Source organism: Manacus candei, unplaced genomic scaffold, assembly GCF_025592945.1.
Source record: "Manacus candei isolate 608988 ecotype Guabito, Panama unplaced genomic scaffold, ASM2559294v1 h1tg000063l, whole genome shotgun sequence".
Lineage (NCBI taxonomy): Eukaryota > Metazoa > Chordata > Aves > Passeriformes > Pipridae > Manacus > Manacus candei.
In genome coordinates this window covers 542,056-569,868 of record NW_026138111.1, presented here as the reverse complement: position 1 = coordinate 569,868, position 27,813 = coordinate 542,056, and the positions used below count along the sequence as shown (strand labels likewise).

The 27,813-nt window shown below is 37.5% G+C and overlaps 1 protein-coding gene across 10 annotated transcripts in view; it reads right to left on the bottom strand.

Annotated features, from left to right (window-relative positions):
- Nucleotides 1–27,813, bottom strand: part of MAGI2 (membrane associated guanylate kinase, WW and PDZ domain containing 2) — a 390,999-nt gene that overhangs the window by 124,351 nt on the left and 238,835 nt on the right. For all 10 annotated transcript variants that reach the window (XM_051805040.1, XM_051805039.1, XM_051805043.1 and 7 more), the window contains 2 exons: nucleotides 26,424–26,545; nucleotides 24,213–24,395 (listed from right to left, as the gene is read on the bottom strand). In XM_051805040.1, the coding sequence (XP_051661000.1) occupies nucleotides 24,213–24,395; nucleotides 26,424–26,545 (305 nt within the window). The remainder of the gene's footprint in view (nucleotides 1–24,212; nucleotides 24,396–26,423; nucleotides 26,546–27,813) is intronic.

Sequence of the window (27,813 nt, the reverse complement as noted above, 5' to 3'; positions counted from 1 at the left end):
TGGAGATTTTCCACAAGCATTAATTCTGAAAAAAAAAAACTTCTTCATACTTGAAGTGTCTGATCCAGACAGAATTTGTTTTGTTGACATAACTAATTTCATCACAAATTATCCTAAAGTTTCATGTAATGTTAACAGCTTTATTTCCCTACTTTCTGAAGAACCTATACTACTCAGTGACTCCAGTTATTGTTTCTGCTAAGTTTTTATTACTCCTAGATTTTCTGTATAGACATCTTGCATCTGTAGGTAAAATTCCTCCATTTTCCTACCCATGTTCCCACTATTTGTATACAAACACTTATTTCTTCTTCTCGTTTCTTGTGCACTTGGATTCCTGTCTGTACTTCAGTGAACTGAAGCGTCTGCTGGACTGCCCTTCGTATTATTACTTAGAATTCACTAAACTGAGAAGTCTGAATGCAGAGCAAAAAATACAGATTAGATCTTCATTGTTAATTTTTAATCACATTTGAAGCTTAGTAGAAACGTCTCATTTGTTTCTGAGGCATTTTTGATCATGCTCTTAGTACCAGGTTTATGTGCTTAAAATATGACAGAATGCTGTGATTTGGTGGGCGTCAGAGACAGCTCTGCTACCTCTCTGCAGCCAGCACAAGCCAATAGCAATGGAGCTCAAACCAGCCCATGTTTTGGCAAGTCAGCACAGGAAGCACCAGCTCTGCAGGACTCAGGCTGCATATTTTTTTGCTGCATTTATAGTCCATGTAAACTCTACTAATTTCTCCAGCATTACTTATTCCTACTGGCATTTCTCAACAATATACTCTAAATTCTGCATATGCAAGCTTTGCATGAGTTTCAGAACCAGGAATACATGATTACTTCATTGCTGAAGCTTTCCCTTCACCTGCTCACCCACACTCTGCTATCATTACTATGTATTTCTGTCACTTCTCAGCAGTGACCTTGTCTTCTCTTTCTGCAAAGTGCTGCAAGATTGCTGGCACTGGAGCTTATTAATAATAAATTCAGAGGTGTTAGCACGTTTCCAGTAGTGAGATATAAAACACGGGGGTAATTCTAATAACAACAGCACCTGATTGATGGTCAGGAAAGATGTAAAGATTTGTTAGGAATGAGCCATTTTTACATTCACACATTCATACAATTATTAGTGCATTCATACAGTTACTAGTAGCAGGACAGAGAACTAGTGTGTGAGGGATCTTTCAGTTAAACAGTAGCAGCCAAATTGTATTCTGAAATTTGGAAACCCAGCTTCCTTCCACTTGCCATACATGTTAATTCAGTGTGTGAATAAATAATTTCTCTTACAAATGGGTAGAGACATTTGTTTGGATGTAAAAGATTTCTGCATAAACAGAAATTCTCTGTTTTCTTGTACTCTGAACTGCCACAGAACCTTGTAAAGCCTATTTAGCTGTAGCTGCTAAGATCTGATGGCATAACTTATAACTTTTAGAGACAAGATAAAGCCTAGGATCCTGCAGGTCATGGTAGCCTGATTTTTTTTTTTTTTTTTTTTTTTTAAGGCCCTAATTTTGTTAATACCCATTACAAAATTAAAATAAAAATTTCTGAATTATAATAACTTCTTAAAGGAGATTGCAGTGTAAGATGACTATTGTGTATTAATACTGAAATACTTAAAGGATCTGCCAAGAAAATTCTTACTTATTTCTTCTAAAAAAGAACATTAAAATAACTGCTAAAGTGTACCAAGAATGTCACCTGGGGAGAAGAACATTCATACAATAACCACAGCTACTGATTGGAAGAACTAAATTTAAAACTGACCACTTTATTATTAACTTTATAACAACTTTCTCTGATAGATAGTACTGCAACAGCCACAGTGAAATGAAAAGAGCTGCTGGGAGACATAATGCTCAGCTGTCTCTGCACTCAGAAATAGTTTTAGGACCACTTGCTGGTATGTGAGAACAATAAAATATCACTGCTCATACTGGCACGGAAGAACCATTTCCCAGTCTTCACCACATACAGAAAGTTTTACTCATGTATGACAAACTCAGCAGAGCTGACAGGTAACCACTATACACAGATCCTCCTTTCACTCACTGGACTCTGAGGTTCAGGGGAAAAAATCAGTTCAACAAAAAGTATTATTTAAATCAGACAAAAAGTGAAGCCAAAATGTATTCCCAGGCATTCAGGCACTCAAATTGGCATTAGACAGACCTAGATTATCTTCTTGCTGAAACCTGAGCCACAGATGCAAACCATCTGTTTGTCACATTTGAGTCAGTAATTGTACAAAGCATCATTGTCGAAGTGGTTAACTTGGGCTAAAATCTGTTCCCATCATTGGAAGGACTGTGCACACTGGCTCCAATCTTGGCTTCAGGGGCCAACAGAAAGATGTGACACAGACATATATCTGCAATTTTACCCAAGAATCAGATCTGTTGAGTAAGCAGGTGCCATTTTTATACAATCAATTTTTTAAAACCCATTTTAATTCTACTGTGACCCAATGCATATGCCTAATTAAAAAGCCGTCTATTCAAAATTTTTCTGCTTAACCAGCATGTATCATGTAATTACACTCAGGCAGATGTGGATTAGTAGAAAAAACTATTTCCATTTTATTTGTATTTTGCATATACTGGTAGAAGCTGTTTAAATAGAGGCATTTAACTTTTTTGGGGAGCAAAATAAAATCCATTCCAGAAAAATCTAAAGACCTTGATTATTTGCTGATCCAGTAAACATGAAACACTGTAGATTAAAAAAAAGTAAGTAAAGCAATAGCAAGAGCATACTTAAATGAATGCTACTCATAAAGTGGTAAAGAGTAGGCAAATTCTCTTCCTAGATAGACAGTTTTTCACTTCTTCAAGCATTCAAGAGCATAGCATGGATGTTAAAACTGCCACTTTACAAAAAAAAGTAATTATTTGAAAGATGATAAGTATTTTGAAGGCAAGACCTCATAAAAAGAAAAAGGTCTAAACTTCAAGGCAGCCTTTTATTTACAAATTATGTAAGCCTGTTCTGTCTAAGTTTTGCTTGCAGGAACTACTTGTGCATCCTGAAATGCTCGGTGTGAACGAACTGCGTGACAGAACATCAGTGGATCTGAAGAGCGAGATAAAAAATGTTTGTATAGCTATTTGGGATCACTTTGAAAGGTGTCAGTGTGTGCAGAGGCTCATACAGAAATGAAGCTCTTTTTTTTTCTTTAGAAAAAGGAGGTCAAAATTTACAACACGTTTGCTTTTGTACGCACATTTTATTTCTGTATGCAGTGCATCACATTTATCTAGGTAATGGCTCCCAGGGGGAGGAAAGTAGCCCAGCCAGCCTCCCAACAGCCTAAAGGCATAAGGGTATAGCAAAGCATGATCTAAATACCAAGCAGCCCCTGTGCCCACCTGGGAATCTTGGCAATGTGCCACCTGTCCCTGGTGGAAGACATTTTCGGCAGCATTGTCAACTGCACACCACTGCCACTGCTAAATCTTGATATAAACTGTCAGGAAGGAAAGAGGGAGAAGGATGAGGTGAGGAGCTAGATGGAGCACTTACAAAGATGCTGCAGCACAGTGACAAATGCCTTTATAGATTGAAAAAAAAAATATATATGTGACTGGGAGTTTTTAGTAATAGGCAGTCATGTTGTACTTGTGAACTGAGGTGGTTAATAGAGCTTTTTTCTTTCTTTGAGTAATGGTAGCATCATGAGGACAAGAATAACTAGTCATATACTAAATTAGTACCTTGTGAAAGTAACAGAACTTTGTTGGACACTTAAAAAAAATGTGCAAAGATAGATGAGTAGGATTAGTCTCAATTTAAAATCTATGGAGGTATAACTTGAAAGTTCATTTCTGTTTTGGAGATATTATGGTTTCCAAGGAGATTCCCTGTAACTGAAGTGGGCATTGCTGCCAGAAATGCGTCAGTTTTATAACTCTGTTATCTATTTACTAAGACCGCGATTTTCATAATTGCTGGATCAATAATCCATTTTTCTTGCTGCACTTGCAAAGAGGGCTCATTCAGGAGCCTAACTTCACCAGTAGTCACTCTGAGACCGGTGTAAATCTGATTTGACTATCAGTCAGGTTATTAACTTAATTTAGAGCTAAGACTTATAGCTTTGATTCGTGGAATTTTTGTGTATTCATTGTCCAGGTCCACATTCTGCTGACTGAGATCAATGTGACCTGCCAGCACTCAGCAGCGTATTTTAGAGCCAAACCACGGATGTGGAGCTGAACGCCAGGCACCAAATCTGAAGGTGTTGCTATGATGTATTGTTTAGCAAGTTCAATTTACAATAATAATATGCATCCACATACTTCCCAAGATAAATGTTTACAATTTCTGCTGTCCCAGATGCTGCTGTTAATGCTATAAATTCACTGCCAAACTTTATGCTGAAGAATCTGACTCCGATTAAACATCTTGTGTCCTTGTTATAACAAAATGCGTGCTCATTCACTGCTTCATCCTAGTTATTGGACCTTATACTGTCATGCCAAACCAGAAATTCAGAATATCTATACGTGCACTCATAGCTGTACACATATCTAAATCCTCAAACCTTGCTGTATCTTGAAAGTAGTCAACTGGTTTTACAAGGTCAGCACCCTTTGGAGATAGATACTTCAAAAGGAGTCTGGATTACTGCAGATTAATGCTTTCATGCAAAATTAAAGACAGGAATCATTGTATTAACAAGAAATTAAATAAATCAAAACAGTGAAATAATTTCCAGCTAAATAAGTGGATTTTTACTAATAGTCTACTACATATAAATACCTCAGTGCATTTGAAATGAAGCCATTTTTGATTACCAATTCATTAACTCATGTCTCACACATATGTATGGTGTATGGCTAAAAATGTATGTACAAATGTATGGCAAAAAAAATTACCTCTACTTCAAAGAGTTTCTCACACAATTTCTATACCAAAAGATCTACTCAACAGTTTTTCAGGTATATATAAATATATTACTTGCTTTAAAATAGTATGGCAAAGAGAAATAATGGAGTTTCTTTTGGTTCTCTCAGACTTCGCTGTATTTTTCCAGGTTAATAGAGGGTAATGTATTATCAAACTGACCTTCCTTCCAAGCAAATGTTGCCTTAATATCTCTAGAGCCTCTTTTACAGCCAAGCACTCATTTTCAAGGACAATATATTTTTATTCTTTGCAAAACAATTTAACACCTTCACTACTGAATATTTATGCTTTCTTTTCCATTTCACTTTGAGTACTGAGTATAAACCACAAAATTCATCTTGCATAATATTTTTTTTGTGAGATGAAGGAGGAAAAATCAGTTACAAAATCCCACCAAGGTCCTTCTTTAAAACTGCTTTATAACACACAGAAAATTTCAGCCTTTTAATAGTTAGAAAAAGGTCACTTTTCACCCTTACAGTTTTATGGGTAAGAATCCCATTCTCCTTTAATGAGGATTATCCAATATCCCACTAGCTATTTTTCCTCCTTGCATGGCTCATCCAACCTCTCTATTTTCTGTTTCAGTTTGTAAGCTTTCTGAGAGTAGAATTTGCAGTACTCTTCTATGGTTTATAGCACTGAGGAGTCACAATTTTGTTGTGACTTCATTTCCACTGCAGTAAATATCTGACCAATAAGAACACCATTGCAGGGTAAATACTCTATCATTTTCTAGTTCAGTGTAGGGGGTTCAGCTTGGATCCTAACACTGATCACAAACTAAGCTGCATTAAGGATACATCAAATTCTGTTCAGATTTCACATATGAAGTGGTATTAATACTCTGTGGTATATGAGAAAATGCCATATCTTCTGCTTTAGAAAATAATTTTCTAGATGTCTAAATTTATTAATTTGTTAATCAGTTGATGAATAAAAGTAAATTAAAATGGGTTATTATGAATGACTCTGATCCTGTATCAGACTATTTGTTCTGACTGAAAAAGCAGTCTCACAGTATGCCTAATGTTCTCACTGTGAATCATCCCATAGGTGGCCTGTAATTAAAAAATCCTTCCCAAAATTATCATTGTATCTAATTTTTCCTTAAAAGGCTACCACTTACTGTCATTTGCTTCAATACAATATTTCTACTCTGCTTCCAACAAAGAAGGTTGGCACCATCTGTCCTGAGAGTTTTTGCTTCTATGTCCATCAAAACCTGAGAGCAAGTTGTGGTGTCCCATCCCATTGGAGATGGTAGCTGTAGCAATAGAAGGATATTAGTGGAAAAGTGGGATAGCCATTCCATAAACTTCCTTCTAAGAACTGCTGCATGAGAAGTGCATGAAGAAGGGTAAAAGTATGATGTGTGAATGGATGCAGCACATTAGAGAGAGGAGGTAACTAAAGGTGAGGAATGGATGAGCATGACTGCTGTGGGATACAGGAATGAAAGAGCAGGAAGAATGTGGTATGTGAATGCCAGCAGCAGAGTGATAGACAGCAGAAACTTATGTGCGTGTGCTCCGTGCTTTGTTCTCCCCTATCTTTAAAAACACCCTAACTGGCTGTATGTCTAAGAGCCCTGTCCTGTTTCAGGAAGGCACAAACAGACTGGAGTATATTAGTGAATCCCGCTCCAAAATTTAGTGTTTTTATAATGAGGGCAATTTGCATTAAAATGGCTTCTTTCTGCTTCTTATGGCATTTCAGACTTGTATGCAAGCAATGCTCATGTACATGCCCTACCAGAAAGTGATTTCCAGACAAAAAACATAGTCAGGTGTCAACTGCTTATACGCCAACTGGAATTTTTAGAAATACAGTGAAATGACACAGTCATTATTTCCAGTAGGGATTATAATCAGGGAAACTCAGGTATTTGGTTACCTAAGGTCAAACTAAAAAAACCTAAACAACCCTGGGTATAAAAATGAAAGTAGGGCTTCTTGTCTATTTTAGCTCTCTCTGCATTTACTATAAACTAGAAGATATAAGTTCATGAAAAGAAACCCAAAATGTCTTTGCGAATCACTCAAATCAAAGTTGGGGCTGTTGACACTAACAAAAGAGAGACGTCACCATAAATAATACTGTCCTACCAGTGAAGTTAAGCATGGCTGGGTGAATGAATTCAGTGCATTTGGATTCCATGGATTTTACGATGATATGGAAGGGAGACTTTATACCTCTTCATAGGACAATAAAACAATTCATAAAATAGAACAAGCATTTACAATAATTGATATCAATGTACTACTATATGTTACAACTACAAAATATAATTATTTTTCCTAATTTTATAGTATTAATAGTTGATACATTATGTTTCCAATTAATATTTAGAAGAATGAATCACATCGTTTTCAAACTGGTAGTCCTTAATTGTTCTCATCAAGGAATCCCAAAATTGTTTAGCCTTGACAAATTTTACATACATAAAGATGAACCAATCAATGTATTCAATGTCTAGTGAGCCTGGAATACTGTAAACTGTTACTGAAACATTGTCAAGACTGGATTTGCAGAGTTAATATATAAGTGGAATTACAGCTAAACACTGTGAAGAAACAAGTTCTGAAAGTTCTATGATTTTATTGAGAATTAAACTATCCAATCTTTTCACTGTTGCTCCAGAAATATGTGTATTATTATCTGTTATGACAGAACTATTGTAACAGCACTGCTAGGAGTCTCATGCCAAGGAGTACTCAGATTAACTGGGACAGTGGAGGAGGTTTATGAAATGAAAAATCTGATACCATGGTGTTCATTTCACTATAGTATAATTAATAACACTACTTCTGCAAATGATTTAATATGATAGGGATAACTAATGTGAATGCTTCTCAATGTCCTTATTTGTTATGTGATAGAGATCATAAAAAGAAAGGAGCATAACTTTGATGTTTGTAGTGACCACATTTTCATTCTCTGACTTCACTTTCCTCCCAAATTTATTGCAATGAGCTGCAAACTAAATGCTGAATATCACAGTTCCACCTAGTAGAACTCATCTAAAAGGTACTTTTAGAAAACAGAAATATGCATATTTTCACACTTATTCATATATCTTCAGCTAGTTTCCAAAACAGTACTGATTTAGAAGGAGAATAAGTGGTCCATCTAATCTAAAATCTGGAGAGCATGTTTTGGATTCTGAGGCAGTACAGAATTTATAGAACAGCAAGCACAGATGTTTCTCTGGTGCAGAGATTCTGATAAGCAGAGGTGGCACATGTTCTTCCACCTGTGTTTGCTTGGGCTTGAAGGCACAGGACAACCTTTACCCTGACAGAGAGGAGAGCATCTGCCTCTATGTCCGGTTTTAGGCTGCTGCTCTCAAAAAAGGCTCTGTAAAACCAAAGATCCCTTCAAGCCAGACTAGCACAAGAGGGCTGGGAACAGTGGAACTGATAATGTCATTTCAATGACATGGAAATAAAGAAAAAACAAATACTATCAGCAATAGAAGGAGAAATTTAATGGTGTGGGGAAAACATAACACGAATCCCTCATATCAGTGCCTACTGTCCCACACGCTGGCCAAGGAAGCTGAAAAGTATTTCTTTATTTGCACAGCCCTTGCCAGTCAGCAGATAATTGTACAAACAGCATGTTCTCCAAACATATTAAAGGCTCTGTCCTGGTATTCAAAAAATTATACCAACATTAAAACAAGTAATATCAAAAATGAGGTCTAGGACCTATTGCAAGCCATCTGCACACACAGGGAAGAACTTTTGCACATAACAGATGTGCTTCTGTTCCACTGGAGTCTACTCAGGTTCAACTTTGGATTATAATCAAGTATTTTCCCAACTTGGTTCTTACCCACTCTATACATTTCTTCTACAAAAAGACCATCCCCCTGCCCCCAGCGAAACTGAAAATTAGAATGAGTTCTTGTCTGCGTGGTTATTTTTGTGCAGTTAAAGGGAATGTGCTTTTGCAAGACTGTTTAAGATGACTGATAACATATTCTTCTTTTTCACTTACATAAATAGAATCCATTTGGGAAGGATGCTCTCAAGGCATAAAAAGGATTTTGAATACCTAAGACCCAGATGTTCTCAGATACCAACAAGAAGTGAAAGAGATTAAAAATGGTTGCCATTAAAAGAGAAATTAGTTACATGAGCATTCTGCAATTTCCTCATATCTCTCACTCTCCAAATTAAAAGACAGACACACTGCCTAATTCAAACAGAAAAATACGAGGTGTGCCTTCAACCAATGGCAAAATAATACAGTTGCATCAAATTGACTGAAATGCAAAGAGATGAAAGAAAAAGGAATAAAAAAAATATGAGCTTAATGTGATTTCTCTCTTTTACAGATAAAACAGAATATAAAAGAATATCTAATTCCATCACTGATAGCAATCAAATAGTAAGGTTACAGTGAACAAGACAGTTAAATTACTCTTAAGAGTAGGTTTAATATTTAGCTTGTCCCTAAAAACTGCTATTGTAGGATGCAACAGAGGTTACAAAAAAGCTAAAACTCATGTAATTTCTAATATTTGGGAGAAGAACTTGCAGCCACTCCAAAAAAGAGTAAAAATCTTGTTGCAGTCTGTTGAAGTTGATGCAATTATACTGTACAGGTATTATGCATCACTCTGCTTGTCAACTGGATGGGGCTGCTTGCATAGCCACAGAAAGGCTATCAGGTACTGACTATACACATTGACTTCCTTCCAGTCTTGACTCTGATTGTTTCAAGTGCCTTTTATGATACGTATTATATACTCCAAATTTGGGGTAATCTTTTGGAAAACAATTAAAGGTTGTCTGCATTGCACTTGGTATGTTTGCATTCTGCAAACAGATTTTGATACAGTCTTTATCAAGCGCACACTTCATATTTTATCCTTTGCTTTAGGGTCTCTGTTCTAGTCCCTCCTTTTTCTCATATTTGATCTGGCTGTTCCCCTCAGCTGCATTCCAGTTATTAGAAAAAAAGAAAGAGAGAGAGAGTTGGAATGACAGAGAGACAACCTGGTGTTGCTTGCTATAGCCACTGCAACTCCTGTACAACTTAACTGCTGGAAGATCCAAATCAGGGAAAGCCTGGCTTTTTCTGTCAACCCAAGATAAAGCATGTCCAACATGGAATTCATACTGGAAGAAAATTAGCTCCTGATTCTGACACACACATGCAAAATGAGACTGACTTCTAAATATGGATATATTTCTACATGGAAAAGTCGAAATCCCATATCCCTGGGACCAGGTTGATCCCTGTACAAGAGCACCATGGAGCCCTTTGATGATATATTGATGATACTTGATTTAATGAATTAATATTATAGTTCATCTACATCTCCTAGCCCCTAGAAAGAACTCCCTCTTTTTTTTTTTTCTGAAATGGACTTTATTGTATGTTTATTTTTTATCTATAAATTCACATATGCACATGTATATTTTTACACAGAGATACACCTTTGGCACACCTACCCACAGACATACATAGATAAAAATACTTCATCACACACATTCAACATCTGCTGTTATAATCAATAATAGCTAATATAATAATAGCTAACATCTGCTATTATAACATCTGTATTATAACGAATGTTTTTACATATGTATCACTGAGGGGCTTCATGGTGCTCTTTTACATTATCCTGCATTCAGAACTGAAAAGATTATTGAAAGATAGTATTTACAACACTGCACAGTTTAAAATAAAAATCCATCAGCTTGGCACCTTGTCTGGAGTAGAATTTTTGACATGAACAATTGCCGAAGTACAATTCTTAATATTATCCCCATTTCTCAAAACAATTCAGAACTATTTTTTCAATAAATAGGAATTGCACTAGAAACACTTGAATCTCTTATATAATAGTCAACAGCATTTCCTTTTGATGCAATCAAGTTTGGTCTAAAAAAATATACTCTTGTCTGATATGCAGAAAATAATTGGAATAAGACAGACTAAACAGATTGTCAAAAGCAATCTGCCAAAAAAAGGAAGCTTTTTTGAACTCTGAGTGATGATACTGCCATTGTGACATGCCTGGAAAATGACCAGAGATAAGATAATAGTATTGCTGACTTTTCTAATTTGTGTTAGAACAACTCTTCCTCACTAAAATAAAGCACCCTTCTAAAATGATATTAACAGTGTAAACACATAAAAGTGACCAGTATTTTGGTACCGTGTGTAGCACTGCAGTATTGCATGAATTTCATGTGGAATTTGACAGAGGAATCTACCCTCAAACCCACTTATTAAAGTTAAATACACGTGAGGTTTCTGGTGCCAGTGACAGGAGGCAGTGTCTGTGCTGTGGCTGGATGCTTGAGGACAACCTGTCTGACCCCACCAGTCTACCTTGTAGCACATGGACTTTTCTGAAGGCTTTGGTGGAAGAAGGTCAACCAGACTCCATCAAACAAGATGGGTACAGAGAGCACTGGTTGAGGCTCTGCCCAATATCAGGAGAATAATTCCAATAACATAATAGTGATGGGAATATAATTAATGCAGCCTCACATATTCCCATACAACGATGTTTATTTAAACCATGATCTGAACCTCTCCCTTACAAGACATGAAAGTACTGTCAGGTTCTCCTCACTACCTCAATTTCCTAATTTTCCAGTTTCCCACTTCTTCCTCCTGCCTGTTTTTTTTGGAATCACCCCAGAGTAGAAAACTCAATTTTTTCAGTGCTCTTTCAGCCCTTCACCATGTTACATGCACCCCCCCAGCTCAGCCCTGACATCTTCAGAGCTGATGGGTTCACAGGATTAAAAGACGTGATTTGAGGCCAGTAATCATAAACTGCTTTTTGAGACTTGTTATTTTGTATACATAAAAGTGAAACAGAAGAGATCACAAATAACAGAGCAGCAGCATAATCCAACACGTTTCATGAATCACTATTAGCTTATGAATAACTTCTCAAGGAGCAGAGCTATCAAGAGATGGTGTCCAATGTTATCTGACTTTTCCCCAGCACCACTACAGGTGATGCTCAGTATGGCAAAGAAAGTAAATACTGCGTACATTGATGTTGATTTTAATGCAGAAGAGATTAGCTTGATACAAAGAATTTTAATTTACTTCTATTTGGAGCTGAAGAAGAAAGCAATACATCAAAAGGAGTGAAACTGCCAGTGTTTAAAAGATCTGTACTCACATCACCGCTCTCAGACCTCTCTTGCAGAGCTCCTTTCTTCTTTTCCCTAGTACCTTGCCTTCCCCCTCCAGCCTCCTACACACTCACACATGCATAGAAACACCCACTCTCCAGCCATCTCTGAGCATAAAATTACTGCCTTTTCTCCCTGCCTGCCTGTAGAACAAAAACAAATTATCTCATCTTCAGCTCCAGCATATCCCAGTCCAGTCTGTTTTCTCCCAGTTCTGCACCCAGTCTCTGGAGATGAGACCCTCTTCTCCTCCTTCCAACATCTAGTCACCTCCTGAGGCAGATAACTGAGACCTGGCAAAACATCCAAGCTCCACACACCAAGAATTGCCCACCTCCTGTACACAACCCTCACTTAACTGGGCATGGCAGCAGAGCAGCATTTAGGGGACCCTGACTACACCACCATGGCACCACTTCCCTCTGGTGCCTACCAAAGGAGGGGATGAGGAGAAGCGAGTGCTGCCCAGCGATCTCCCACTGCTGCATGTGCAGAGCATATGGAAGCAGCAGAGCATCTTGAGCTCCACCTACATCCACTGACTCAGAGTCAATACCGCACTTATGTGACTGCTGGAGGGGAGAAGACTTTTGTGGGGCAGAGACAGAAAAGGCTGGAAGAATTTCTCCAGGGACTTCTCAGTTTTCATCAGGATTCACTCCATGCCTGCCTCCTGGTTCCAAAAGTGCTCCTTATGTCATTGAGAAATTTTCATTACAGGTCTTTAAGCAAGCAAGCCATTTTTTAAAATGTCAGAGTCATCAATTACAAAGAGGCAGTTGCATAAGTGCTCGAATAAACTTTGCTCTTCTTACAAAGGTTGTGTGAGAAACTAAACAGGGTCAGATAAGAGGTGCACCTTTGCTAATATCCTGATTACGGCAAGAGACAGTGAAATATGCTTTAGAAGTGAACTTACAATAAGATTGCCTGAAATGTCTCTGTAGCCCCCATTAGTTAAATGTTCATAAAGTTCCTGGAATATGATTTATATGCTTGAAAATGTTTCCTCATCTCTAATGCAACTCTGGATAATATTACATTGTGCCACACATCAAATGATAAATTCAGGGCAGTGACAAAAAAATTGATCCACATACAATTAAACACAGATTTCTGTTTCAACGTATACTGCACAACTGAACTTTCACAGTATTTGGCCTTAATATCTTAAGCTGAACTCCATTATTTAACTAATTAATTAACATTATCGAACTAACATTTTTTAGTAGTTATGATGGAAGTTGCTACCTGCAATAATTCTTGGATTTTACAAAGTTCTAAAACCACTCTTTTCAATGGGGAAATTCAGATACAGGGATGTTAACAAATTTATTCAAGTAAAACACTTGCTAACTGTCAAGAGAGATATTTCTCATTCTAATTATAGAGCAGAAATTGTATCTTAGAAGTCATTAATTAATTTATTCTTAAATTTTCAAAGGATTAAAATTTGCTTTAAATTTTAGCTCTAAAATTTGTTCTCAAAGAATAGTAAAAGGCAAACAATGAGCTGAATTTCTGAACTCTTATATTTTAATATAGATACAGATTGTATTTGGTTGCACAAATGTGGAGGCAGAGCTGAATAAGCACTCTTAATTTATTTATTTTTTAATACAAAATGAAAATAAAATTCTGAAAATCAGCTAAATGTTTCCTTTTTTTGGATAATTGAATTGTATAATAAAGCCCTATATGCCAAAACAAAAGAAAGTCAATGGTGGCATGGTTAAAGATATTGAAAAGTACAGTTCTAGATTAATTTCATTATGCAATATGAAATTCTCACTTTCCCTGTCATCTCTATATATAGTAAGAAACTCTGTCTGACCTGACAGATCATTCTTGTTGTTAAGAAATAAGACAAGATTATTAATTAAATAAAATAGTACATGAGATGATGACTTATTTTCAACGTACATTTTTTGTCTGTTCATACAAATAGCCAAATCACGTGAGATAGATTTTAATTACATTTGATAGAAGAAAAGTTATTTCTGCAACTGCAGCATTTTTGGCAGCCACTGAGTTCACTGCACACTGTTGACTCAATGGACAACTTGCAAAACTTACAAAAACTGTCCTAATAAATGTGAGGATTATGGCGACATATTTATCATCTCCTAGCCAAAGTTAAACATGCTAATAGCAGAATCTGCAGATTTCTTATGATGGAGATCAGATGAAAGAACAAATTTATGGGCTTCCTAGGCTTGTAATACACAAAACAAGTTTGTATGACAATATGAAGACTAAAATTGGATAAAGGTGTATTGGTATGTGATAGTAGATAGAATAAATCATTTAACATTTTTTCTGCCTTTATATTTTGCATACTGCAATATGTATGAGATAGTTTTAGTATCCTTGCCTATGATTTTGGCCTTTGTGGTCATTTTTCCCATGCAGTCAGATCTTGACTTAATAGGAATGTGAGACTATGCATACTTGGATACTTTGTGTCCAAATATCCTTTCTGCTTTTTCACCTTTGCTCTCTCACATTTTGCTTCACCGTAATTCTTGATTTCTGTATGATCTCATTTTCTGCTCAAGATATGGCCCCTTTGAGCACCAGAAGATCTCCATTTACTCATATTACAGAGACCCAGACTGGTAGCTCAGGTTAAACAGGGTGTGTATGTCTTATTTATATGGTTTGTGTTGCATTTGTCCATAAGAGACAGGAATTTTATATTAGCATAGATCACATCTCCATTATGTCCTTTCTGCCCATCAAATTACTTCACCTTTGGTTTCTGGGTTAAATAAAAATGTAAATGCAGTGAGAATCTGGTCAAAGGTAAAACAGTTGGATAAAAAGTAAGTGAAGTACTGGCACAGTTGGACATGTTCAGACCTCAGCCATCTCTAATCAAGTATGTTCAGCTTTCTATAGTTGGTGCTGGAAGAGTTGCTCTAATGGTTTAAACATTAGAAAAACACTTACCACATATAGGCAGACCTGCCCATATACTCTCTCCCGCAGAAGACTAATGCAACATAGTTACATAACCCAGAACGTCAACTCTTTATGTGTCCAATATTTTACTATTTCAAGTAACAAGCAAATATTATCATTCTTGGGACTGATAAACATAGATCAAAATATAGTGTAAAAAAATGTAAATTTCTTTCAAAATGAAATAAATGCCACAAACCAGGCATACTATGAGTTGCCTCCTGTGTATCAACATAGATTTTATCAAAGTAAAATAAAAGATTGCTGTTCTTATCAAATTCCTCCTACATTTTTGTGTATTATCTGGACGAAGAAAATGAGTCTTCTGAAGAAAAGTCACTACAGGAAAGAAAACATGTTACACATATAATTTAATCCTAATATTGGTATATTCTTTATGGGTGCCAGTAATATATGGAAGCAAAATATTATAAGTGCTGGAGATGAAAATGAGTTTATAATCCCCAGTCCATAGCTGAACTCAATCATCAGACTTTTTATAATGTTGTTGTTTGAATAGTTAAATGAGAGAAAATTAAGCCTATTAAGTTTAAAAGGGGTTTTGTAGTTTCTTTTAAGTATTCATAAAACAACAAACGTGAGCTTTGAATTAGGCTAGGGGAAACAAATATCCTTAAGATTGTCAAAACCCAAAAGTGTTATAGTAATTATTTAATCACTGTTTGCTGCAACAGATGATAAGGAAAAACAAAGGAGTCTATTAATGCACTCCTTGTTGAAGGAGGAAAGAGGTTGTTTAAGCAGGTGTCTGATGTAATTTACAATAGCCTTGGGCATTTGAGGTATTCACATGCAACTTGCAGGCACCATACAGGACTTAAAAGAGACTGCTGCCTGGAAGGGCAGGAGGAGGCTAGGTGGGATCCCTGGAACTTTTAATGGCACTGGACACCTATGTTTGTTTATGCAACTGAATTGCACCCAAATATTGGTAGTCTCAGTTATCTGCTGGAGGCAACCTTTTCCTCCCTATTGTCACCATACTTGGGTATCTATCTTCCTTAATGTTCTGCTTTGAAGCACCTTGAATGAAGGTACTAAGTCTAAAACTTGAGACAGAAGATTCTCAAAATTTCTATATTATGGCGAACTTTAAGGCTAAACCCCAAGATACGGAGTCAGAGACCTCTGAGTTCCTTAGTACTAATAGCGCAAACCCAGAATCATCTCATGAGACACGTGATGTGAAGACAAGAAGTTCCTAAGAATTTTTTTGTAGTTGTTCCTGTGGCTTAATGAACACACTGTCCATTTTCAGAAGCATTTTGAGATCCAACTTAGATGCTCTACTGTAATTGCTGTTTTGGTTTGCATAAATAATTTTAATTGAAGACTTCAAGGGAATAGCCAAATGACAGGGCTAAAATGAATCAGTAGCTGCCTCTGTACCTTGAGGAATGTCAATTTGTATGCACTACTTAATGAATGCTCAGTAGCTCAGATGGGCGACATAAACTCAACCTCTAACTCCATATCAGGCAGAAGAGATAGTGACACATGGATTTTCTGCAACTCAGGGAGAACACAAGAATATTGAATATCACACCAACCAACCAAAAAAAACTGACAAGGTGCACGTAAAGACCCCAGATGTAGACAGTTAAGTGTGTGGTATACAAATACAGATACTTTTTTCTTAGCCTAAGCTCATCTCTGTCCTGGTTATCATTTGGTGAATACCTAACAACATAGTGAGTATCAAAAGAACAAAAATATGAAGAAAACACTAAAATAGGAACCTCATGGAGATTTGAAATCAGTAACTTTGTGACAAAAGTAGACACATTTCCCAGTCCTTTGGTTAACATAAAGAGAAATTTACAGATGTAACTGTGACCACTGTAACAAGTTCATTTTATCTGAAAGCCATAGCAATGCAAAAAATATAATGGAAAATTAATCTTACAAAAAAGTAACACCAGTACTAAAAATTTCTAGCAACCTAAGTGCTGTCTCCTGGCTTTTCTATTTACATGCAGAGTTCAATGAATTGCCTGCTTTAGAACACAAAAGAAAGGGAGACTGAAAAATAATCTTTTTCTGCTACCAAGTTTTTAACTGCTATTAATACTTCTAAGATGCAAGTATTAGTTTAATTGTCATCATCAAACATTTAAAACCACTAGTCATATCCCTTTCCCCAGCTAAAGTGAGTCTCAATACTTGATATCAAATAAATAATGAAACTGGTATTTTTTGTTTTGTTTTATGCTTGAAACCTCTTAAATATAACATGGTCGTACTTCAGCACTTTCCTCTGCGACAGAGGAATATAAACTTTTATCCTATAAAATTGAAGCTAAGATTTACATTTAGTCCCTTTTAAACAACCAAAAAAATAATTAGGAGCTGTGCTTTAAAGAATTCTGGTTACATAGAGATTCAGGATAAAATTGTGAGGACTAGCAACACTGATAGATTCTTAAAAGAGGGTTGATTTTAACTGCACACCTCTTGAACAGTTTTGGCATTAGTTATATGACGTGAAAGTTTTATGGTGAGAAACACAGAGTGGATTAAATGAAGTGGGATGCTGTGCATTCCTTGAAAAGCCAAAATAAATTGTGAAACGAAAGAAGACTTGTACTGGAAAACCAGGCTGAGGTTTTTAAGAAATAGTTACCTCTGGTTTGGCTTACAAAAAGATAATGTAACCAGTACCACTGGTGAAAGGAACAGTGGGTTTCGGTTGTACCAGTAGCAAATACAGTGTTTCTGCCATGTTTTGCACCATTTCATCATCTTCCTGAAGGATGTTGGAATGCAAGCAGTAAATTAACACAAATCCACACCGACTGGCCTAACATGGGTGGGAGAAATCACTCTCCCTGATGCCTGAAGTAATTTTTCTAATTGTTGTTAGTTACTTTCCAAACAGTTAATTTCCCTTCTCTTAACTTCATGGGATAAATAGCAACATATGAAGACAGAGAGAGATGCTCAGTCTTAGCTAGAGTAAAACAGCTCAGATGAAACATCTTAGCTTCAAAGAAAGCAGGGGTATTAAGGGAGGCTGATAACACAAGCTGGTTTTATGTCTGCTGCTCTGCTCTCACAGACCTATCACTGGGCATCAGCTTGCAGCTGCAAGACTGACACTTGATGAGGCCTTGGAGTGTATTAAAAGAGTGTTTTAGCCTGGAGATGCATAAGTGTAATGAAAAGATAGTCCTTCCTCAGCAGTTCAACTAGGAGTACAATCTCTCATGTTCCAACACCGTGCCTTAATTTTGTGAGGCCAGTCTTCCTGGAGCCACTGGACGAGGTGGTGTCAGACAGGTGAGATAACTAAATTTCAGCCAGCTTCTGGTACTGTGGCAATGAAGCCCTACATATGTGTGTGATTAGTTCTTCATCAAGCTCCTGGTCAGTGAGGTGGTAGCTGTGGTAAACAGTTGGCTACCAAGGGAACGGAATGTTGTAAAAGAATACTGTCAGATGGATTTTGACTGATAACATGTGAGAGAGACATGACCTGTTTGAAAAAGAAGATAGGTACAATAGTGAGTGCTCATGATACATTGAGTCCTTTAGTGATATTTCAACAGTATTCACATTCCCAGATGACTACCAAAACATAGATTTTATTTTAATATATTTGCTTTTTGGATTGAAGGCATTCTTTATGCATACATAGTTCATCTTTTCTGTTGCTGAAACTGGACAGCTTGCTTCGTATCTAATCTGACATTAGGTGAGATGGTTTGTTCATATGAACTGATGATGGATAAACAGGGAGCAGGATTAAGGATCTGTTTAACTTATAAAACTGTATCCTTTCGCAGATGTCCCCAATTCCTTCTGTCTTGAGTACTCCTTATAGAGGTTGTAAGATATTAGCCTCACTGTGAAAAAAACATGCATTAATGAAACTAGATAATTATTCTCTAAGCTTAGTGACATTGTAGGGTCAATCACCTGATAATGGCTTTGGTTTTGCTCTTATTCAGCTAAATAACAACATTTATGACTTTGTAGATCAACAAATGCAGCTTCTCCAATTTGCTTACATTTAAAGTAACCTCAGCTTGTTGAAAAATTCATCATATGCACAAGATTGTTATGGGTCTTGACAGTAGGTCCAAGGATAGCAGCAAGGCCATAGATCATTCCTTCCAGCATTTTTAACAGCTGGCTTATTCCCTTTGGAGATCTCTGAGGTGCATTAGAAATTCTCAGTCGTAGATGTGGGACCAATCTCTAGATTTCTAGTCTCTAGCCTTCATCCTATTACAGTCAGGTAAAAGTGGTAGAGGTCTACTTATATGGTAGGTGTAGACATCTGCCTTGTAGACATCTGTATCTGTTAGCTGAACCTTATCTTTAATTTATGAATTTCTATCTCTAGAACAGATAACTAACATAGCAAAACTACCATTCCTGAGAGAATAATATCTAAAAAAGCCCAAGTCTGCATTGTTTACAGATGATTTAGCATCTTAAAGCTGGCCAAGTGTATGCCTGGCAGATGAAATGAAAGAACATGTTTCCCCTTTCTTGATTCACACTGTTGAGCTATGACATTTCACCACAGATATATATGTATATATGTTTCTGGAAAGTTCAACATTAAATCACCACAGCTATTCATCAGTAGAAGGGTCATCACCAGACTCCATTATTTAACCACTTGTTCACCATGTCTTTGAGTTGTTTCCTGGAAATTTCCACCAAAGGAAACAGAGCTTGCTGAAATGCAGAGTGAGAATCTTTCCCTGAGCTTGATTACATGGGAGTGTTTCAGTTTATCCAGTCCATTGAATAACCTTGAGAATTGTAGGAAAGAATTTGCCTTTACAGCTCGAGCTTTTATCTGGTTCAGCCACAGGCACAAAACTTTATTTGCCTTAGAACAGCAGTCATTCAAAATCACTCACTGTATAAAAATCTTCTCATGTAGATGCAGTCTTTCACCAGTGACGTTCACTCAGCATTTTAATGGGATGCAGGGGCCTCTTAAATACAGACAGCATTTCTATCATCTGCATGAAGCTTCAGACAAGACAAAGGAATGTAACCTCCCAGAAAAGAATGTGGTATCAGCTCCTAGGCTGTCCTGAGGTAGACATAGATGCTGTAGAGTGTAATGTTCATATCCAGCAGCTTGATTGAGCTCCAAATGCTAAAACATGTCCTAGAAAGGCATTTGCAGTGTTATTAACAGCCATTAGCTCACAGATGCTAGATTTACATGAGGGCATAAGAGCCCTTACGAATTCTGAAACATCTGGCAAATGGGATCAGGAATGCAATTTTCTTTGGTTTTGACTCATCCACTGAGATGTGGTTCCTCTGAGTCTGCTTGTGAGGTTTATTGTGGGTCTAGGACAAATATAAATATCTCTTAGTGCCCAGCACTGGGCACCAAGTGGTGCTGAGAGATTGTCAGGACCTTACATATCTCCTGTTGCATCTCAGTGCACTCTGTTTGCCTCATTGCTTTATTGTTTCATAGCATCACAGCAATGCCAAGTCACTGTCAAGCAGCTGCTTACATGTTCCCAGCGGCTTCCAAGCTTTCAGTAGTGTTCCTCGGGGGTCAGTGTTGGACAGGCACCATTTAACATCTTTGTTGGTGACTTGCACCCTGGGGTTGAGTGCTCCTTCAACAAGTTTCCAACGACACCAAGCTGTGTGGTGTGGTCAACCCCCTGGAGTTCCACCTGGTCCAGTGAAAGGTGTACCTCCTCATGGTACAGGCGGTGGTACTGGATGATCCTGAGTGTCCTTTCCAACCCAAACCATTTTGTGACTCTATGATTCTCTGTTCCAAAGGATGAAGTTCAGAATTGTTCAGTTTTGAAACCTGCAGGTCAACTCACTTTGTTATGATCACATTAGAGGGTGACAATATCTTACACAGACTCACCTTTGAATAGCATTTGTATCAGACTCCTATATTAGATTTTGGGTGGATTAGATTTTGGTAGTTTTCTAAGAGCTTGTTTCTTTGACAATTAGCTTGAAGTACAGTAATGGTGTCTTCAGCCTCTGGTCAAGATTAAGTAAGATGAAAGAGATGGTGCCTTTTCTTTCTTTTTTTCCCCAAATCTGATGCAGGTCTGAAGCACAAAGATTTTTATAACCTCTTAGTCAAAGAATAGTGTCAGCCTTGCAAGGGACAGGATCCAGAATCTTATTAGACCCAGGTGCACCAGCACCTGTGGTTATCCCTCACACTCAGGCTGCTTTACAGACCATTGTCACTGTCCCCAGACTTTCTACTATGATGTCCTACTGCCACAATATGATGTTTTGATCATTAATCACAGCTTCCTATGAATCTGATCATAGTGGGAGTGCACGTAAATTAAGAAACACACAGTTTGTATCAAAAGAATAAATAAAATCTATTTTAAAAGCTCTATTCATCATCCAGTGATGCCTACCTAACAAAAAAAAAATGGAACATATGTAATTTCAAGTAGTTTTCAAACAAAAGAGCTTTATGAACAAAAAGCAATTGATGGAACCTGGGAGGCTTTCATACCTTCAGTTGATTAGACTGTAAAAATGGCTGAAGAGGAAGAGAAATCCTACTTCAGGAAGTGTGAAAAGGATTGGATAGCAGGAAATACATGCACTTTACTGAACAGTAGTGCTTTTATAAACATTCTGACCTTAAACATACTGTTTCAGTTTACCACTATCATATTTGGAAATTACTTCAAGTGTTCATATCTATTTTAGATGCCACAAACATTAGTCTGAGATTCTCCAGCTACTTTACATTAGAACTCTGTGACTTCTAACAACGAAGACATGTGAGACCAAAATTTGTTCTGAGATGTAATTTTGTATGTTTGGGGATTATAGAGTTATTATAGAGTGATTATGTATTTGAATTTACATTTCTGTTTTGCGTTCTTAATATAGTTGAATTAGTTACCTCGGGAAAAAAAAATCAATGTTATTTCTATACATTTTAAAGCACCTTTTTCCTATTTATTCTCATCCATGTCTACAATACTCATCATCAATAGTATTATGAAATCTGTATTCAATTTCAAGGTAAAAATTTAAGTAAGTTGCAAGGATACCTGCTTTCCAGAGAAAAGAACTCCATATGAACAAGTTCACCAATTATCGGCCCAGGTTATTCAGAAGGATTAACAAGGAAGTATACTTGAGTGGTGCACCTGAGAATGCTAAACCACGACAAACAAGGAAAAGCACTCATGTCATGTATTAGGTAATATGAAAATATTAGGGATAAATGAATTTCACATTACTGAAATCTTCTGAACATCAGGAATTCTGTTGTATAAGCTTAACAAGCTAATTTAATAAATTTTGGCTTTGGGAACCAAATTGCATTAAGTTAAAATGGTAATAAGAAATGAGAATCAAAAAAAGCTGTTTTTTATAAAACCAGTGCAAACAACCTACTTCTTTCTTACATTTTACTTCATACAAATTTTCTGTTTATCTTTTTGGCATTAGAAACATCATGCCAGCTATAAAATAACATCTGAAGCAATTTTTTTTTTAATAATGCTTTTCACAACCTTCACACTTCCTACTTGCCAAGTCCTGGAAAGTCCTACAGAATAAACTAGAGTTCAGAGTGATTTATTCTGACATATGATAGTCCAGATCACCCATCTACTATGATAAAAGAAGGATGAAAGGAAATTTCCAGAAACATAACTTGAGACTATTCCATCAGCATTATTTGTGCCTATGTGTGTCTCTGTGTCTGCCTCTTGTACTGTAACATACTAAAAGGATCTTGCTCTGCTGCTGTGGTCCATCCACAGTGATTTGTTATCACAGTCTACAAAATTATCTTCACAGTAAATCTGGCGACTACTTCATTTTCTGCAGAGGCAAGAAAAATCCCAAACTAGCAGTTCTTTATTTTAAAGTATTGATGAGAAATGGAAAGATAAATTCTGCACATTTATCTCATTATCAATGTGCAGCCTGACTTATTATCTGAGGAAGAAGGATTGCTGGGGCGGATGGTACAGAGTGACAGGGCTGCACAAACACAGGACTTCAGTCACTAGTAACCAGCTGCAGCAGTTGAAAGCCCAACTGTATCTAAAGAACGAAAATCATAGAACCATAAAATGGTTTGGGTTGAAAGGGATCTTCAAGATCATCTAGTTCCTACCCCGTCACCATGGGCAGGGATGCCACCTACTAGATCAGGTTGCTCAGGGCCTCATCCAACCTAGCCTTGAACACTTCCAGGGATGGGGCATCCACAGGTTGTCTGGGAAAAAATCTTCAGCATGAGAGTGGTAAAGTAATGGGACAGGAGTCCACAGAGGCTGTGGAATCAATGTCCTATAAAATTTTCTTAAGTCTCATGAATGAAGCCCTGAGAAACGCGAACCAACACAAAGTTAGCCCTGTTTTAAGAAGGAGTTTAGTCACTGGAAATCCCTTCCAACTGAAATTATTCTATTATTCTCTGATTGTCTTCTCCCCCAGAAGATGTCAGCTTGCTTGGAAACTGACTTCATCTTCCTCCAACAGTTTCACTCATACACAGACCTGACACGACCAGACAAACCTTTCAGACAGTGGTTTGCAATCTTTAGACATGAAAATATTCCCAGTGGTGGTCCAGATCTTCCGAGCAGCTTTAAATCTCTTCAGAGGTGGTTTCTTTTCTTTTGTTAGTTCTCACAGATTCTTTATTAATAGGACACAAATGCCTATGTGCCTATGTGCCATAGGCCACATTGAAAACTCTTGTTTTGGTGGCTATAATGACAACAATGTTGGATCAGACTCAACAGATTATTTTGAAACGACATCCTTTCTAAATAAATAAATTTGCACTTAGTAGTCTGTGCTCTCTCTGCCTATCTCTTTCCAGATTCCCCTTAAGTAAATAGCATATAAACCAAAGAACATCATATCCCATTTTTATGTAGGAGAATGCAGACATCTTTTCTCCCTTAAAATACTGTGAAATGAGAAAAATAAGCTACTTGGCATTTATTAGAAAGGAAAATTACAAGAAAGTTTTACTGAGAAACTTACCTTTTCTACATATTGAGACAAAAAGTTATATGGAAAAATGCATCTATTCATGGAGACAGTGAGACTCAGAAATATATTTCTCATTCTATTTCTCATACAAAAGAACAGAGGAACCTTCTTAATTACCTGTTTCCATTTTCCCATCTTGTGCTGCAGGCCCATCAGGAATAACACTCTTCACCTGGAGAAATTCATCTGGCTCGTCCCCACCAATGATGGTAAATCCAAAACCCATGTTGCTTTTCTTAAGAGTTGTGCTGAGGAAAGTCCCCTTCAGCTGTGATGCATCACGGGTGAAGAGTGGTTTTTCTACATCAGTCAACACAAACAAGAAAGACAAAAGTTCGGATCTATTCACAACACAGCAGGGACAGCAGACAACAATATTGGCTGACAGAAAGTGACAGTGTATAAAAAGCAAGAAAACAAAGGGTGCAGGCATTCCAGGAAAAATATTTGTGAGTTCTTGTATTAATACAAAACTTAAAACATATTTCTTATCTATGGCAGATCAGCCATAAATGGGGAGTTATAAATATTCTTTCATATTAGAAATACATTTAGAAGTGGATATTGTGTCACTAAAATAATTACAACAATAAAAATGATCTGTGAGGTAATTTAAAAACCTCTTTCCTAACCCATAAATTCTGCTTTGTCTACAAAGTAATACATTCTTCACAATTTCCCTTCCAACCACAATGAGGAAAATATCCCCTGTGAACATCTCATTCCATTTTTTACCAAGAAGAGCTAAACATTAGGTGAGCTTTTCTCTCCAGACATACAGGGGTTTTGGCATCCAACAAGTGACACACACAACTGCTGTGCAACCTCTGTGTCCCCTCTCCGCGTGCCTCGTGTGGTGTGGGTGGTGGGGGGCTCCCCGTGCTTCTTTCCCATGCTGCACGTGGTGAGGAAGGGTTGCAGGAAGGTGCAAAGGTTGTGACTTGAGCTGCTCTGGCTGCAGCTGCAGCGGCGGGGCTGGGCTGGTGGGCAGCGGAGCACGTACCGTACAGCCTGCGCGTCCCGGCAGGGTCGCGCCGCCACTGGGACAGGTCATTCACACTGCGAGACCTCTTGGGGGCGAGGCGCAGGCGGGCAAATTTGGGTCTAGGTAAGGTTGATGAGGAGCTTTCTACTGTTGCAAAGGAGAACAAGCCTCATTCTCTGGCTACAACCTCACGTTAAAGCTCATTCGTCTCTACCAGTACTGTTTGCTGCTTACACAGCTCATTTTAAGCACATTTATTTCTATGTTACTAAGTGGCTGTATTCTTGTAAACTCCTATAACACCATGCTTGAGGCTTTTAACTTAATTGATGCTTGCTAGATGAGCTAGCTTAGAAACATACCAAACATCAATTAAGAGTAATTTACAGAAAGTACAATTAATTATTTCAGTGTTGCCAACCTCAGGTGCTCAAGAGAGAGTACATTCCCAGGGACAGAATTTATGATTTTATTTAGAAAATTACTTTAGGGCTCTTATAATGCTTTCAGTTTCTCAGCCTTTAGGAAACACTAGAGTTGACTTTTCTCTTTCCTCTGCACCTCTGAAACTTAGGCATTTTAGGCAGCTCATGAGTCCTGCAACTATTGGAACTCAGACATTTAAGGGAGAAAATTGTTAGGATATAGGTGATAACATTGTGAGAATCGGCAACACTACTCTTCTAATCAGACTATTGTTGCTGGTGTATTTTGGTGCTGAAAAAATCTCCAGGAGCAGTTAATTAGGGGTGAGATAAGAAAGGGTTTATTCTGCCAAGGCAAGATGTTACAGGACGCGCGCCAGCCAGTTCCTGAGAGGTTACATTTTATAATACCATCCATCCAATCCCAGATGTGCCCACCCTGTGTCCTTTCCTCTGGTCCGCCCCGGGTCCACCTCCTTGAAATGGGTCTGGGGGTATCTTGGGACCCCCCCTTCCTCCCATCTTCAGCATCATCAGAGCACAAAGGGTACATAGTTACCTAATTCCTGACCTATGCTGTGGTTTAGGCCCAGATATGCTGTTCTGTCAACTGTCTAGGCCTTGCCTTGACAAAAGACTAAACATTTTCTATTAGATTTGGGGCTATGATAGGGAGGATAGAATAGGGTAAGAGGGTTAAGGAACAAGGGTGCTGGAGAAAGGGAAAGGAACAAAGGACAAGGGGGGGTGAAAGGTTGCTGCTTTTAAAACTTACTTATAAAACTTACAAGTCTTACAAATATTAGAAAAATAAAAAACCATTAGGGGCTTAAGGCATCACTATGACAAAACCATTGTCACACAACCAGAAGAGCAGGAACTTTCATCTTAACTAAGATAGCTGACACAGTACTGTACCTCGGAAACCTTGGGCCTGCATAGGCTTTGTTCCAAGTTCTGCGTTGGGCATGTTATGCTGCTGTAGCTTCCTTTTTGCTTCTAGGACAGGGTTTTCAAATTGAGTTCTTCTGTTTATGTGGCTGGAAAAAATTTGGTTTTGATTAAAAATTCGGTTCAGTCGGGGAAAATGATAAAATAATGTATGTGACTAAGGTGTGTGCAGTTAGAGTGAACTGTTATGAACCCCCAACGGGCCTGAGCATGTCCCTTCTACTCCACACAGTTTTGTAGGGGACAATCTGTGCTGCATAATGAACACCACTGAGCAGCGTCCTATCATTTCAATATGCCAAACTCTGCTACAGACAAATGGTTTTGATCAATGGGAGAACATATTTAACAGCAGCACTGCTGAAGCATGCTACAGCAACAGTTTTTCATGTCTTCAGCATGAGCACTGTTCTGTGCATGATTCAAAGGCTCTGATCCAGTTTTGTGCATTATTATCGGTCAGCTGTAAGTGAAATTACTCCATCACTTACAGCAAAGGAAAAGCCTAGAACACAGACTGCTCTTATGATAGCAACTTAGAAATAAATCTAACATAGAAAATAAACTGAAGATTATTCCTTTCTAATACTATGGTGTATGTCTGCTCAGTTGTACAGAAAAATTGGATGCAGAAACTAAGTCAGATGGTAGATTAGAAGTACATAGATCAGTATATGAAATATAAGAAAAGTTAAGGTACGTATTTTTTCTTGAAGTTTGACATTTCCTACGATAGGTCATTAACTACACCTCTGTAATTACACCACTATTTTTCTATATTTTGTTTAGAACTACTATCTTAACTACATACATCTTATCATATTCTTGATTTTAATTCTTTAAAGCAAAACATTTCATCAGTCACTGAGCAATCCTACAATCCTGTCTGGGGATATGTTTCACATGTTTTCTGAAGAAGGCAAAACAATTTAGTAGGCTGCATGGAACAAATCTGAAAGATAGGATCACGATAGTATCACAACTAAGAAAAGGGGCTTGTGTTTCCAACACTCTTATGGGGAAGTAAATACATTTGTACAGAAGGGCAGGCTTTCAAACGTGCTTATTTGTTCTCAGTGGGCTACTATCTATTGAGTTCTGAAAATCCAATCCCAATCATGGGCTTTAAGCACTTGGAAAGGTGACTGGGAACTTTTGAAATGCTAAGATCCTAAAAGGGTTGAATAGCTTCAATTTTCATTGAAATGACCTTTTGTGCCACATTAAGCACTTTTCAGGTTCCTTGGGATTCTGATCCTACCAGTGCTTCAAAGAAAGTAAGTGGAATCACCATTAGGAAGTGAGGTAGAGGAAAGGGAGTAAGTCCTATGGGAGTGCAATACACTCGCTAAATAGG